Here is a 15,667-nt window from a genome sequence, read left to right on the forward strand (position 1 = left end):
GAGTAATCTGGATTAATATTAAAACATGTTCCGTTCTCTGCGTTATTTGTAGTACTTGTTTTTGGCTTTGCTTTTTTCCGGATGTTTACATAATACATTTTGTTTATAAAAAATTGTTACCTAAAATCCTTTTGGATTAATAAATAGTTCTCAAAGCCTATTTCTGATTTGATCGTTAAGTGGATCATGGTAAGTGTCCCCAAGCAATCATTGTTATTTTATTTAGTAATTTTTCTATGTTGTTTGTTTTATTATTCTTAACTAGTAGTGTAGGACCACCCATGCCGCACCCTTCCTCCTCGCTTTACACCCCGCACCTCTTATCATTCTTGCCGACAGTGCGCCCCAACTCTCACTGTATGTGCCGGAGATATGACCGGCATCCACAGTTGGGATGTAGTTACGTGGGGTCACTATACCGATGCCGGGGTGCAGTATGTTATGCCGGTGGCTGGGATCCCGGTGCCAGGATCCCAACCGCCGACATGCCGGCAGCTGGGCAAGCGCAAATGAGCCCTTTGCGGGCTTGCTGTGCTCTCCACACTGGGGGCACGGTGGTGCACGTCACGCTATTTATACTCCCTCCAGGAGGGTCGTAGACCACCAAGAGGGAGAATAGTTGTCGGTTTGCCAGGTGTCAGGAGTCTGGCGCCGGTATACTGAGCGCCGGGATCCCAACAGCTGGCATACTGCATACCACCCTCAATGCTGGGATTCTGACCAATTAACAGCCCGGCAGCCGGCATGCTCACTGACAGGGACTACTCCCACCCATTGAGTGGGAATAGAACCTGTGGCGAGCCTGCAATGAGCTTCACCGCGCTCTCCCCCCTCAGCCGGCAATCTAAAGCTTGGGATCCCAAATGCAGGTCACCCGAACCCAACCCCCTCAGTTATTATATAGGTCTTCCAGTTAATAAGTTGCGGGTAGCTGGTACCGAAGCAAAAATAAAACAAAAAATTACTATTAAACTTTTCCAGTAACATTATCCTAAAACATTACCAAGTGATGTATTTACCATTAAAAATCTACTTCTGGACAATGGTCTGGAGTTTTCCTGTCCTTCAGTTAATAAGTAGGGTGCGATGAACCTTCCGACTTTCTTATATTCAGATTTAGTCATAGTAAAACCACAATCGCAATGTATTTTTTAAAAGTAGCATAAACAATAATAACTAGATGCTTAGTGGTTACACATATTCAGCTAGAAGGCGGTACGTGTAAGCACAGAGGTCACTTGTCTAATGACGAGAGCCCTCATAGTGGCCGTGTGTCAAGGAAGATGTGTGGTCTGAGAATAGCCTCCAGAGTTAAATTGCATGGTCATTACAGCAAACCAGTAACTATAACCAATGCTGATATTGTTATCTGCTACTATAATTGCCATTATCCAGTTCTAATTCATTTTTAGCGGCTGGCTTTCTCTCGATTTTATACAGTTTGTGTGGCACAATTCTGTGGTAATCCACGACAGCCAATCAGATTTGTAGCTTTGAACAGGCATGCAAGTGAAACTGAAAGCCATGTATTAATGCGAGGTATTGGCTACAGGCCATCTCTGTAGGATGGCCGTTTATACGCATTTACATTTTGTGAAGTGTGAATGCTTGAGGTTTTTTCACACTTTTATTACTGCAACGTGTCATCATTTCAACATCTGTTTTGATCAGAGAGGAACATGCGCATGATGCAGCTGCAAGAAAACATGGCCGAGCAAAAGAACATCAAAGACAAATTAGAAAACGAACAAGAAAAACTCCACATTGAATATAACAAGGTTTGTTCTGCCCATGTCTTCTGTTTGTAATCATTATTTCTCTGACGTCCTAGTGGATGCTGGGGACTCCGTAAGGACCATGGGGAATAGCGGCTCCGCAGGAGACTGGGCACATCTAAAGAAAGCTTTAGGATCACCTGGTGTGCACTGGCTCCTCCCCCTATGACCCTCCTCCAAGCCTCAGTTAGATTTCTGTGTCCGACGAGAAGGGTGCACACTAGGGGCTCTCCTGAGCTCTTTGTGAAAGTTTTAGTTTAGGTTTATATTTTCAGTGAGACCTGCTGGCAACAGGCTCACTGCATCGAGGGACTAAGGGGAGAAGAAGCGAACTCACCTGCGTGCAGAGTGGATTGGGCTTCTTAGGCTACTGGACATTAGCTCCAGAGGGACGATCACAGGTTCAGCCTGGATGGGTCACCGGAGCCGCGCCGCCGTCCCCCTTACAGAGCCAGAAGAGCGAAGAGGTCCGGAAAAATCGGCGGCAGAAGACGATCCTGTCTTCAGATAAGGTAGCGCACAGCACCGCAGCTGTGCGCCATTGCTCTCAGCACACTTCACACTCCGGTCACTGAGGGTGCAGGGCGCTGGGGGGGGCAGCGCCCTGAGACGCAATAAATCGATAAAAAACCTTATATGGCTAAAATAAATGCATCACATATAACTCCTGGGCTATATGGATGCATTTAACCCCTGCCAAAACATACAGAAAAAGGATGATAAGGACGCCGAGAAAGGGGCGGAGCCTATCTCCTCAGCACACTGGCGCCATTTTCCCTCACAGCTCAGTTGGAGGGAAGCTCCCTGGCTCTCCCCTGCAGTCACTACACTACAGAAAGGGGTTAAAAAAGAGAGGGGGGCACAAATTAGGCGCAGTATATAACAATACAGCAGCTATAAAGGGAAAAACACTTATATAAGGTTATCCCTGTATATATATATATATATATAGCGCTCTGGTGTGTGCTGGCAAACTCTCCCTCTGTCTCCCCAAAGGGCTAGTGGGGTCCTGTCCTCTATCAGAGCATTCCCTGTGTGTGTGCTGTGTGTCGGTACGTTGGTGTCGACATGTATGAGGAGAAAAATGATGAGGAGACGGAGTAGAGTGTCTGAAATAGTGTTGTCACCCCCTAGGGGGTCGACACCTGAGTGGATGTACTGTTGAAATTGCGTGACAGTGTCAGCTTTGTATAAAAGACCGTGGTTGACATGAGACAGCCGGCTACTCAGCTTGTGCATGTCCAGACGTCTCATACAGGGGCCCTAAAGCGCCCGTTACCTCAGATACAGACGCCGACAAGGGTACTGACTCCTGTGTCGACGGTGAAGAGACAACCGTGATTTCCAATAGGGCCACACATTGCATGATTGAGGCAATGGAAAAAGTTTACACTTTTCTGATAATATGAATACCACCAAAAAAAGGGGTATTATGTTTGGTGAGGAAAAACTTCCTGTAGTTTTCCTGAATCTGAGAAATAAAATGAGGTGTGTGATGATGCGTGGGTTTCCCCCCCGATAACAATTGATAATTTCTAAAAAGTTATTGGCAGTATACCTTTTCCCGCCAGAGGTTAGGGTGCGTTGGGAAACACCCCCTAGGGTGGATAAAGCGCTCACACGCTTGTAAAAACAAGGGCTCTACCCTCTCCTGAGATGGCCGCCCTTAAGGATCCTGCTGATAGAAAGCAGGAGCGTATCCTAAAATGTATTTACACACATACTGGTGTTATACTGCGACCAGCAATCGCCTCAGCCTGGATGTGCAGTGCTGGGTTGGCGTGGTCGGATTCCCTGACTGGAAATATGATATCCTAGATAAGGACAGTATATTATTGCCTATAGAGCAATTAAAAGATGCATTTTTATATATGCATGATGCACAGCGGAATATTTGCCGACTGGCATCGAGTATAAGTGCGTTGTCCAATTATTCCAGTAAAGTGGTCAGGTGATGCGGATTCCAAACGGCATTTGGAAGTATTGCCTTAAAAGAGGGGATGTACCCCAGGTCGCCTCTCAAAATAAGACGCCGTATTATCAGGCGCAGTCCTGGTTGGCAAGCGGACAAAAGGGTTCCTCTTTTCTGCTCGTGACAGAGGGAGAGGAAAATGGCTGCAGAGATCAGCCAGTTCCAAGGAACAGAAACCCTTTTCCGCCTCTGCCAAGCCCTCAGTATGACGCTAGGGCTTTACAAGTTCAGGCACGGTGGGGTCCCGTTCTCAATGAATTTCAGTGCGCAGTGGGCTCACTCGCAAGTAGACCCCTGGATCCTTCAGATAATATTTCAGGGGTACAAATTGGAATTCGAGACGTATTCCCCTCGCCGTTTCCAAAAGTCTGTTTTACCGACGTCTCCCGCGGACAGGGAGGCAGTTTTGGAAGCCATTCACAAGCTGTATTCCCAGCAGGTGATAATCAAGGTACCCCTCCTGCAACAGGGAACGGGGTATTATTCCACACTATTGTGGTACCGAAGCCAGACGGCTCGGTGAGACCGATTTTAAAATCTAAAATCTTTGAACACTTGCATACAGAGGTTCAAATTCAAAATTGAGTCACTCAGAGCAGTGATTGCAAACCTGGAAGAAGGGGACTACATGATGTCTCGGGACATCAAGGATGCTTACCTTCATGTCAAAATATACCCTTCTCACCAAGGGTATTTCAGGTTATGGTACAGAACTGTATCCGTTCGGACGCTGCCGTAGGGATGGTCCACGGCACCCCGGGTCTTTACTGAAGTAATGACCGAAATGATGATATTCCTTCGAAGGAAGGGAATTTTAGTTATCCTTTACTTGGACGATTCCCTGATAAGGGTAAGATCCAGGGAACAGTTGGAGATCGGTGTAGCACTATATCAGGTAGTGTTGCGGCAGCACGATTGGATTTTCAATATTCCAAAATCGCAGCTGATTCCGACGACTTGTCTTCTGTTCCTAGGGATGATTCTGGACATAGTCCAGAAAGAAGGTGCTTCTCCCGGAGGAGAAAGCCAGGGAGTTATCCGAGCTAGTCAGGAACCTCCTAAAACCGAACCAAGTCTCAGTGCATCAATGCACAAGGGTTCTGGGTAAAAATGGTGGCTTCCTACGAAGCAATCCCATTCGGCAGATTCCACGCACAGTGGAACCTTCTGGACAAATGGTCCGGGTCGCATCTTCAGATGCTTCAGCGGATAACCCTGTCACCAGGGACAAGGGTATCCCTCCTGTGGTGGTTGCAGAGTGCTCATCTTCTAGAGGGCCGCAGATTCGGCATTCGGGACTGGGTCCTGGTGGCCACGGATGCCAGCCTGCGAGGCTGGGGAGCAGTCACACAGGGAAGGAATTTCCAGGGCTTATGGTCAAGCCTGGAGACATCTCTTCATATAAACATTCTGGAACTAAGGGCCATTTACAATGCCCTAAGTCAAGCGAAACCCCTGCTTCAGGGTCAGGCGGTATTGATCCAATCGGACAACATCACGTCAGTCGCCCACGTAAACAGACAGGGCGGCACGAGAAGCAGGAGGGCAATGGCAGAAGCTGCAAGGATTTTAGCTGGGCGGAAAATCATGTGATAGCACTGTCAGCAGTGTTCATTCCGGGAGTGGACAACTGGGAAGCAGACTTCCTCAGCAGACACGACCTTCACCCGGGAGAGTGGGGACTTCACCCAGAAGTCTTCCACCTGATTGAAAACCGTTGGGAAAAACAAAAGGTGGACATAATGGCGTCCCGTCTAAACAAAAAACTAGACAGATATTGCGCCAGGTCAAGGGACCCTCAGGCAATAACGGTGGACGCTCTGGTAACACCGTGGGTGTACCAGTCAGTGTATGTGTTCCCTCCTCTGCCCCTCATACCAAAAGTACTGAGAATCATAAGAAGGAGAGGAGTAAGAACTATACTCGTGGTTCCGGATTGGCCAAGAAGGACGGTATCCGGAACTTCAAGAGATGCTCACGGACGAACCGTGGCCTCTACCTCTAAGAGAGGACCTGCTCCAGCAAGGGCCTTGTCTGTTCCAAGACTTACCGCGGCTGCGTTTGACGGCATGGCGGTTGAATGCCGGATCCTGAAGATCCCTACCCTGGTCAAGGCCAGGAAAGACGTAACCGCAAAACATTATCACCGCATTTGGCGAAAATATGTTGCGTGGGGTGAGGCCAAGAAGGCCCCTACAGAGGAATTTCAACTGGGTCGTTTCCTCCATTTCCTGCAAACAGGACTGTCTATGGGCCTAAAATTAGGGTCCATTAAGGTTCAAATTTCGGCCCTGTCGATTTTCTTCCAAAAAGAACTGGCTTCAGTGCCTGAAGTTCAGACATTTGTAAAAGGGGTGCTGCATATACAGTCTCCTTTTGTGCCTCCAGTGGCACCTTGGGGATCTCAATGTTGTGTTGAGTTTCCTAAAGTCACATTGGTTTGAACCACTCACCACTGTATACTTAAAATATCTCACATGGAAGTGACGAGTTAGCCCTGGTTTCAGCCAGGCGTGTGTCAGAATTGGCGGCTTTATCATATAAAAGCCCTTACTTAATATTTCATTCTGAAAGGGCAGAATTGAGGACTCGTCCTCAAATTTTCTACCTAAGGTGGTTTCTGCATTTCACATGAACCAACCTATTGTGGTGCCTGCGGCTACTAAGGACTTGGAGGATTCCAAGTTGCTTGACGTGGTCAGGACCCTGAAAATACATGTTTCCAGGACGGCTGGAGTCAGAAAATCTGACTCGCTGTTTATCCTGTATGCACCCAACAAACTGGGTGCTCCTGCTTCTAAGCAGACGATTGCTCGTTGGATTTGTAGTACAATTCAGCTTGCACATTCTGTGGCAGGCCTGCCACAGCCAAAAATCTTAAAATGCCCACTCCACAAGGAAGGTGGGCTCATCTTGGGCAGCTGCCCGAGGGGTCTCGGCTTTACAACTTTGCCGAGCAGTTACTTGGTCAGGAGCAAATACGTTTGTAAAATTCTACAAATTTGATACCCTGGCTAAAGAGGACCTGGAGTTCTCTCATTCGGTGCTGCAGAGTCATCCGCACTCTCCCGCCCGTTTGGGAGCTTTGGTATAATCCCCATGGTCCTTACGGAGTCCCCAGCATCCACTAGGACGTCAGAGAAAATAAGAATTTACTTACCGATAATTCTATTTCTCGTAGTCCGTAGTGGATGCTGGGCGCCCATCCCAAGTGCGGATTGTCTGCAATACTGGTACATAATTATTGTTACCAAAAAATTCGGGTTATTGTTGTAGTGAGCCATCTTTTCTAGAGGCTCCTCTATTATCATGCTGTTAACTGGGTTCAGATCACAAGTTGTACAGTGTGATTGGTGTGGCTGGTATGAGTCTTACCCGGGATTCAAAATCCTTCCTTATTGTGTACGCTCGTCCGGGCACAGTATCCTAACTGAGGCTTGGAGGAGGGTCATAGGGGGAGGAGCCAGTGCACACCAGGTGATCCTAAAGCTTTCTTTAGATGTGCCCAGTCTCCTGCGGAGCCGCTATTCCCCATGGTCCTTACGGAGTCCCCAGCATCCACTACGGACTACGAGAAATAGAATTATCGGTAAGTAAATTCTGTTATTATCCAAATTCCGAGCCCCGGAAGCAGCTACTTATGCGGATGTAAATGTGGGCGTGGCTTCCAGGAAAATCAGATTGCGTCATTCAGAGACCAGAAACCGTCTCTGTATCTTATTGCCCACTTTGCAGAATGCACAAAACTACAAGTAAACTTTGATTTATGGACACTTAGCTGTGCAGGATTCTTTCTCGGTAATCCCTTCTGCCATCTGCTTTATCAGCTACTTTACAATGAAAAGCCTTAAACATTTATATATTCGTCTTTAGTGTGGAACATTGATACAGGCTCTTTCTGTGTGTCACCATTTTCTCATAATGTTATTAAGCTTGACATAAAAACAGAACCCGGAGAACTTTGCTGTGAGTTCTGAAGGTTGTCTTAAGAGTGCGTCTACAGTGAGAATGGCGTGTAAGTGTGATCAGCGTCCGCTGCATAACCAATTACTGGCGCTTGTGTAAGACATGCGGATCCTCTACTCGGGTATAGGAAATGTCTTAGTCTTTTTTTAAACAAGTTTCTAAAGCCGTGAAGTTGTTAGAACACACAAAATCCCTGACTCACAATTGTTTGTTAAATCAGGAATGCATCATTAAGACTGTTTCAGGGTTTTTAAAGATTTTTTTTTGGGGGGGGGGTTGTACTTTGATGGGCACTTTTTGAACTGAAGCAGCAGTTATAGTCATCTAGCTATTATCTGCCAATTTTTCAATGTCTACAATTCAGTAATTGTAAAAAAAAGTTAATGTCTGGTGTATGACAATTCTGTAATTGTTATTGGACATAAATAATAATATTATTGCACATGAATAACTATTTCACAATAATAATAATAATTTTTTATTATAAAATTATTATTTTTATTAATGTATTTTTATTTATTATTTTTATTTATTTTTATTAAATATTGTTACACAAAAATATTATTGAACATAATAATAATAATACATATTGTTCCACACAAATATAATTGCACAAAAATAAATATTGCACATACTATTATTATTGCACATAAATAATATTGCGCTCACACATTTATGATATGTTTTATTTTTAGCTGTGTGAAGCTTTGGATGATTTGCAGAATGTCAACAGCAATTTGAGGAATGATGGGCAAGGTTTATGGGTCATGATGTGTAAAGTCACCGGACAGGTAAGGTGTTTCCGTTACGCGGTGTCAGATGACACTCTATCTGTTACATTTTGACTTTAATGAAGTCCAGCGGCATGATGCATTCCATATACAGTATATGTGGGACGTACAGATGCGTCACTTGTCATTTAGTCTTCATGAATCGTCAACCTGATGCCCTTCAGATGCTGTAGAACTACATATGCCAGCTTGCCCTGCCACAGTATTGCTATTAAGGCATGCTATAACGGAGGCAGGGCATGCTGGGATGTGTAGTTCCACAACAGCTGGAGGGCCGCAGGTTGAAGACCCATGATTTAGATGATCCGCCATCTGCACCGATTCCTGTGCTTGTGTGCTTTTTCCCAAATTTTCCACCTTAACTCGCTAATAGTGTACTGAGTAGCTACTATGTACTGTACTTCTGATTTTGTATTTTTGGTCCCTAAGGAATTGGTATAAAGTAGCAGATTAAGGCGCATAGTTTAAGAAAATGAGGCATGACGAGTTACAAAGTCTGAGGCACGCCAAATGGGGGATAAATTTAATACCGGTGTATGCGGACACATCTTAGGCTTGGTCTACGATGTAAGTGCAGTAGCTGTTTCAGATATAGACAGAAGAGGGTTTTCACCTTCTATTACCATAACTGCCACAGACCCTACGGGTAAGAAGCCATATTTGGTGTCCCTATAATCTGGAGAAATATACAAATACATTTCATGGCAATTCTCTACAGTTGTTCGTGATATGTAAAGGTAACCCCGGAAAACTGTAGTTTTTGTGTTTTTGGCAGCTATTCCTGGCAAAATCCTGAAAATAACACTGGCGCTAGAGGTGTAATTAAAGGAGATAGAAGACTTTTTGGACATTTTTCTTTTTATAGGTCTATATATGTAAAGTAAATGCAATGTTTTACCATTATAGCCCCTCCTATAACGGTTTGTCAGATAATTTATAGTGAGTTCCAACCCAATAACTGTGTGACATAGTAGAGTGAGGTATGGGATTCAGGGTCGACAGTGTCTAGGTCAACACCCATTAGGTTGACAGTGGCTAGGTTGACACTAGAAATAGGTCGACGCGGCCATTAGGTCGACATAAAAAAAAAGTCAGCATGAGTTTTTCATGGGTTTTTTTGTGTCGTTTTCTTCGTAAAGTGACCGGGAACCCCAATTAGTGCACCGTGTCCCCTCGCATCGCTCGCCATTCTTTGAGCAAGGTACTTCGCTCCGCTGCGCTCGGCACAGGTTACCGTTCCCAATTGTAGTCCACATGGATCGTAAACTATGAAAAAGTAAAGAAAAAATAAAATAATGTGAAAAATTCATGTCGACCTTTTTGCATGTCGACCTTGTTCGTGTCGACCTATTTCTAGTGTTGACCTAAGTGGTGTTGACCCAGAGTCTGAATACAGTAGAGTGTTTCCTCCCGAATATGGGGAGATAAGTGGGTAAGGTATGTGTTAAATTCACTCTGCAAAGGAGTATATCTAACCAGTAATAGGATACAGGTTGTATTCTGGTCAATTGGGCCAATTAAAAAGAAAAAAAAAATAGAGGTGGCCTTCTCCTTAAACACCTGGTTTACAAAAAAATATTTGGATCAGATTATCAGCTGAAAGAAACGTTTCTACTTGGGCCTTGTGTTTGTTTGACTCTTCGGCTTTGTGTGGAGTTTGTATGTTTTCTGAGTGTCCTCTGTATTGTAATACAGTAGTTTTTGTCTGGACACTTCAATCGCCTCACAGACCTACTGATCAATTAACTTTCTTCTGCCCTGGTTTGATGAAGCATTGTAAGAAAATTAGATTGTAATGTCTTCTGGAACAGGAACCATGGTCAGACTGATAGCAGTGATGCCCCGCCCACTGCACATGTGATTTCGTTATGTCACGAAAGAGGGATCAGGAAGCTGTGCACCTGGAATGTCCTAAGAAAGCTTTCTTAGCACATGGTCCATTCTAGATAGCCATGGTCTGTTCCAGGCACCCTGTCCGTCGAATTAAGGTACTATGGGGTAGTGCCCCTGCCACCCTTTCTGTATTGCACCCTGGGCATTAACACCACATACACACCCGGTTTACTACCCTTACTATTCTGCCTGTATAATAACCTGATATGACAGCGCTGCAGAATATGTTTGTACTGTATACACAATGAAGAAGATAAATATCATTGGTTAAAGGTAGCTTCTTCAATTCCTCTTCTAATTTAGCACCAAACCTCAGCCACATACCCTGTAATAATGATCTTCTTCCAAGTGGCATTAATGGAAACGAAGATTTTAAATGCATTGTGAAAAACCAGTCACTTAAACAGCTACAGTAAGTGTTTAGCCCGTAGCAACGAATGCGTTTCTAGATAACATTTACTACACAGTGATAAATAACTAGAATGTGATTGGTTGCTATGGACCCGACATCTAATTTTCCTCTTTAGAAGGTTTAACTCCCCCCTATATAAAGAATATTCTTTGTTTACCAACCCCTGAAGCAATAATGGTGGGTGACGAAGTGGCTGTAAACTGCGTGCTCAAGCCAAGTCCTGAGTGGCTGGGTAACTCCCATTGTCACTGAGGCCTTTTAATGCCGAATTGGACTTACCGCATACACACACAAAATGCTAGTTGCTCAAATCAATTAATCTAGACTAAAAAAAAAAAGAAAACATAATTTCCCTCCGCACACTACAAGTAGGCCAGCAAAGGAGATTTACAATCCGCATAATAGAAAATGCAGATATTTCGCTGTTACATACATTTGTAGACCTATGGTAAGCCACAAGCAACGTCAAGGCGTCTCTGCTTTGGTGGTTCTACGCTACGTGATACATAACTGCTTTCACCAAACTGCCCCTTTTAAATTAATAGAAGATTCAAGTTTAGGGCCAATTGTTTGATAACAACTACGATAAAGCAGCATACAAGTCCAGGATTGGGTTGAAGCCTGTTCTGCAAAGCTCTGATTTATATCTAAGCTTGAATATCCTGCACATAGCATTACTAGCAATCTTCTAGCATTTTATAAAGTCACAAAGACAACAGCAGTGTTTATATATTAGATGCAACCCAGGGTGTAGAGGGGTACGTGCAATGGCAGACAGTATCATGCAGCTATGTTCCCTGGGCCAAAATGTTGCCTTAGCAGGTGGTGGGACTTTTAGGATGGGTTCAAGCTGTGTTGTGTGTCTGCCTGAAAGATTACTTTGGTAGAGAAACTGGATGATTAATGTTCCCGTAATCAGCTCTCTCCTGTCATCCTCTGCAGCTGAACTGATAAAAGGACAGTCGTTCTACGGGCATCTAGGGAAGCGTGTTAGATTAGGCTAATTTTCTAATAGAATTCTGCTAACTAGGATATTTATCAGTAAGTACTGGTGAGGTAGCCACTTCTTAGGGACACTCTTCACATGCATGCTTATGTAAAACACGCGTTAAATAAACATATAGGACACAAGTGGAAAGCAGGGAAATTTAGAAAAATTGAACAGTACAATGACTTTGTTTTCATACATGTTTTTGCAAGTACTTTAGTTCAAACGCATCCTAAAACTACCATTGATGTAGCTCAAATGGATGTGCTTATACTACTTTCTTTTTTTATGGTGGTTTCTTTTTTTTTTTTTTCTCTCTAAATTTTCTAATTTTTAAAACTGCAATCCTGCATAGATTTGCTTGTTTTCTTTAAATAGCAAGTTAAGAACTTTCATCATGCAAATCTCTATTGTTACAATACCTCTCTGGAGGTAAAGAAAATATGGTTGCCAATTATACTGTACATGTGCAGACTGTAATGCAATGGTGTAGGGCAATGGTTCTCAAACTGTGTGCCGCTTCACCCAGGGGTGCCTCGGTACACTTGCATGGGTGCCTTGAATTGGTGGTCCAGGACCAATTCAAATTATGGTCAATGTAATAGGCAAAACCAGTGCTGATGGCTGCCAATCATAAAATATGCGCACAATCAGAAGAAAACATTGTCCATCAACACGCAATTGAACCTAAGGATGACATATAAACATAGTTTACTTAATTGATGATTTATTTCTAAATTTCTCAATAAACATGTATAGTGGCAGGTGCTAAATTAGCTTAGTAATATCATTCAGGTGCTTGAAAGGGAGGGGTATTTCTAAGCAAGAAAAAAAAAAAAGGCATTTTGTTTCCCCCAGCACACTGAATGATAACAGTAACCAGAATTAAATCCCACACAATATTGGAATTCAGAGATCTCGGTTACATATATTTGCGCAAATGTATAAATAAGCCCCAAAGCCGCGTCAAGGCCTCTCTGTATATTTGAGGTCCCTAGCGCTGTATCTAGGTGCAGGGGGTGGTACCCCCCAAAAAAAACAGCATAAGCCAGAAAGCCCAGGGCAGCATACCAGTGAAAAAACTATAGTGTTAATAAATTAGTATTTAGGAAGCCGAAGCTATAAAGAAAGTGATACAAAAAGGAGATGTAATTAAAATGGAGAAATAGTGCTAAATAAATTAGTATGTGAAAAGTGTTAATAGAATGTAAAGGTATGCCACACTAAAGCCATCCAGCTCAGCCAGTCCAGGGGCACCACACCCTACACCTCCATTACCCCAATCTGGGTGTATGATTAACCAGCAAGGAGCCACATGATAATGGCTCCTTACTTAAATATAAGAATAATAAGAAATTTTTGGCCTAGGGGTGCCGTGAAAAAAATTCTGATACTCTAGGGTGCCATGATTCCAAAAAGTTTCGGTAACCACTGGTGTTGGATATTACAGTACACAGAGCTCAGTGGGGTTTTCTAAATCTACCCTTGTGTGCTATATGACTGTGGTTACCATGGTAGCCCATGCTACAGGTAGAATTATAAAGCAGTAATATAAAATGGTATCTGCTCAATCAATTTCATGTTGCTTCACTGGTGCGTTAAAGAGAGGGGTTATTCTAGACAAGAAAAAAGGAAATCTATTCCCCCAGCACACTGAAAAGAATCGGCAATGAGATTTGACTACTACATGATGATAGAAATATTGAGATCTCAGTTTGCATATATTTGCAAATATATAAGTAAGCAGACAGGCTTAATAAAGCATAGTTAACAGCCTGAAGAAACAAACCTAGGTAAAGGTAAATACAAGCATTCTTTATTTTTAAAGTTGCTGCTTTAAAATGTATTTTCTATTTAGTGTTTAATTCTAAATAGAAAAAGTATTGCAAATAATCATTAACCCTCTGCAATGTTATAATGTAATAGAGTTGCGTTTAAAAAAATAAAAAATAAAAATGGTAAGAACTGTGCCTTCCTCTGTGTTTTCAATGGCTTGGTGAATTAACAGGCAATTTTTTTTTTTTTTTTAGTGAATATCGGTTCGCATTACAAAATGGCCGCCACCTCTGTTATCAGATGGCCGAAACACTTTAAATGCGTCCGAGCATGTCTCACTATTGTTGCCAATTTAAATCCATCTTTTCTACAGGCTTGTAACTTTCCTCCTAAATTCAGTGACCGCGTCGACGGGTCGCCATCTATATTTCTGATCCCCTTGGCAGCGAACGCATTATCAGTGAAGCATCGCATGAATCGAAAATGTGTTACCAGTTCCCTCCGCAGCTCAGCGTTACGGAAAAGAAAGCCATTCCTTTACTACTTTGATTTTTCAAAAGGAAAAAAAAAAAAAAGATGTAGCTTGAAGCCAGCCTGACATTTCCTCCGCTCAGCCTCTCCATTGATTTAATCAGCCAGTGTGAAATTCCATTGGCCATGCCAATTTGGCTACATCCATCTTGGCTACATGTCTCTTCCCTTCTAGAGCAGCTTTTCTGATAATTACAGTCACCGACGAGGATATTTTACATCCATCATCACAGGATAGCGAAAACTTTGAGCGAATAGAAAGAGCTTCGCTAAAATGCCGTCGTTGGCAGCGGGGACGGCTGCTGACATTTTGTGCACACGTGAATGTGCCTTGGTGCACACGGGAAGATTTGTACATGTGTGTGTCTGTGCAGCGATAGAAGCAGGACCTGAATTAATTTACACAGCTTGCATGACATTTTTTTTTCCAGTTGGCTGAACAGATGTAGGCCCACGGGCCCTTGAGAAATGACTGAGATAGATGGCTGCTGTCTGAGAAGCTAGCATACAGCAGATTAGTGGAAACCCGAAGAGAATCTTGTCTGTTTTGTAGAGAGTTTGGTCCAATAAGATAATTTTTCTAATTAACCTATGGAGCACTGATGTAGTGGGGCTGCTGAGGAGAAAGCATTGTATTATTTTGTGAGACAATCTGGAGAATTATTTCTCTCTCTCTCTCTGGCCCAAATATTTGCCCGACTTCCCAAATGCAGGAAATAACCGTGAAGCCATTTCTCTCTTTTATATTTACCGAGCTATTGGGAACAAAGGCCAACTGTAGTGAAATGGGGAGTCGTTCGAGAATTCTAGAATGGATACTATGACATTCCTATTCTCTTCTTGTTTTTTTTTTTTTGTAATCTTTATTTAGATATTTTGTATGTATGCGGAAGTAAGGCAAAAGTTAACATTTCTGGCATAGTTATTTTAACGTTGTGTTTAATGCAGAGCTATATAACCTCTAAGGTGCCTCTAATGGTGGGTACACACTGGCCGATATATCGGCTGTTCTGTTAAACGGCCGATATATCGCGGGTCCGTCGGCCCGTGTGTACGGGCGATATGTCTGTGAACTCCGTCGTTCAGACATATCGCGTCGGCCCCGCAGCACAGTCGACGGCCAATATATCTACCGATATATTGGCGCATCGCTGTGTGTGTACGGGAGACCAGCCGGCTGCCCGTACACATGCTGCGGCGGCCGGCGGTAGTTGACAGCTGAACTGGGTGGGTGTGTGTACACACCCGCCCAGTTCATGACGTCAGTCCCCGACGGATTGGGCAGTGTGTATGCACAGCACACTGCCCGATCCGTCCATAGATACAGTATATCTGCAGATCAGTTGATCTGCAGATATATCTATCAGTGTGTACCCACCTTAAGGTGTTATACCTCTGCATTAAACACAACGTTAAAATGACTATGCCAGAATTGTTGGCTTCTGCCTTACTTTCATATACATACAAAATATCTAAATCAAGATTACAAAAAAAAAAGAATAGAAATCTCATAGTATCCATTCTAGAATTCTCGAACGACTCCCTGTTTCACTTCAGATAGCC

General features: G+C 43.4%; 1 protein-coding gene across 6 annotated transcripts in view; it reads left to right on the forward strand.

Moving 5' to 3' along the window:
* The window catches only part of PHF14 (PHD finger protein 14), a 469,633-nt gene that overhangs the window by 112,897 nt on the left and 341,069 nt on the right, over nucleotides 1-15,667 (forward strand). For all 6 annotated transcript variants that reach the window (XR_010177576.1, XM_063921311.1, XM_063921312.1 and 3 more), the window contains 2 exons: nucleotides 1,672-1,778; nucleotides 8,409-8,504. Coding sequence is in view for 5 of the 6 variants with exons in the window: in XM_063921311.1 (XP_063777381.1) it covers nucleotides 1,672-1,778; nucleotides 8,409-8,504 (203 nt within the window). In the remaining variant the exon portion in view is untranslated. The remainder of the gene's footprint in view (nucleotides 1-1,671; nucleotides 1,779-8,408; nucleotides 8,505-15,667) is intronic.

The sequence above is a fragment of the Pseudophryne corroboree genome, chromosome 5, assembly GCF_028390025.1.
Source record: "Pseudophryne corroboree isolate aPseCor3 chromosome 5, aPseCor3.hap2, whole genome shotgun sequence".
NCBI classification, from domain to species: domain Eukaryota; kingdom Metazoa; phylum Chordata; class Amphibia; order Anura; family Myobatrachidae; genus Pseudophryne; species Pseudophryne corroboree.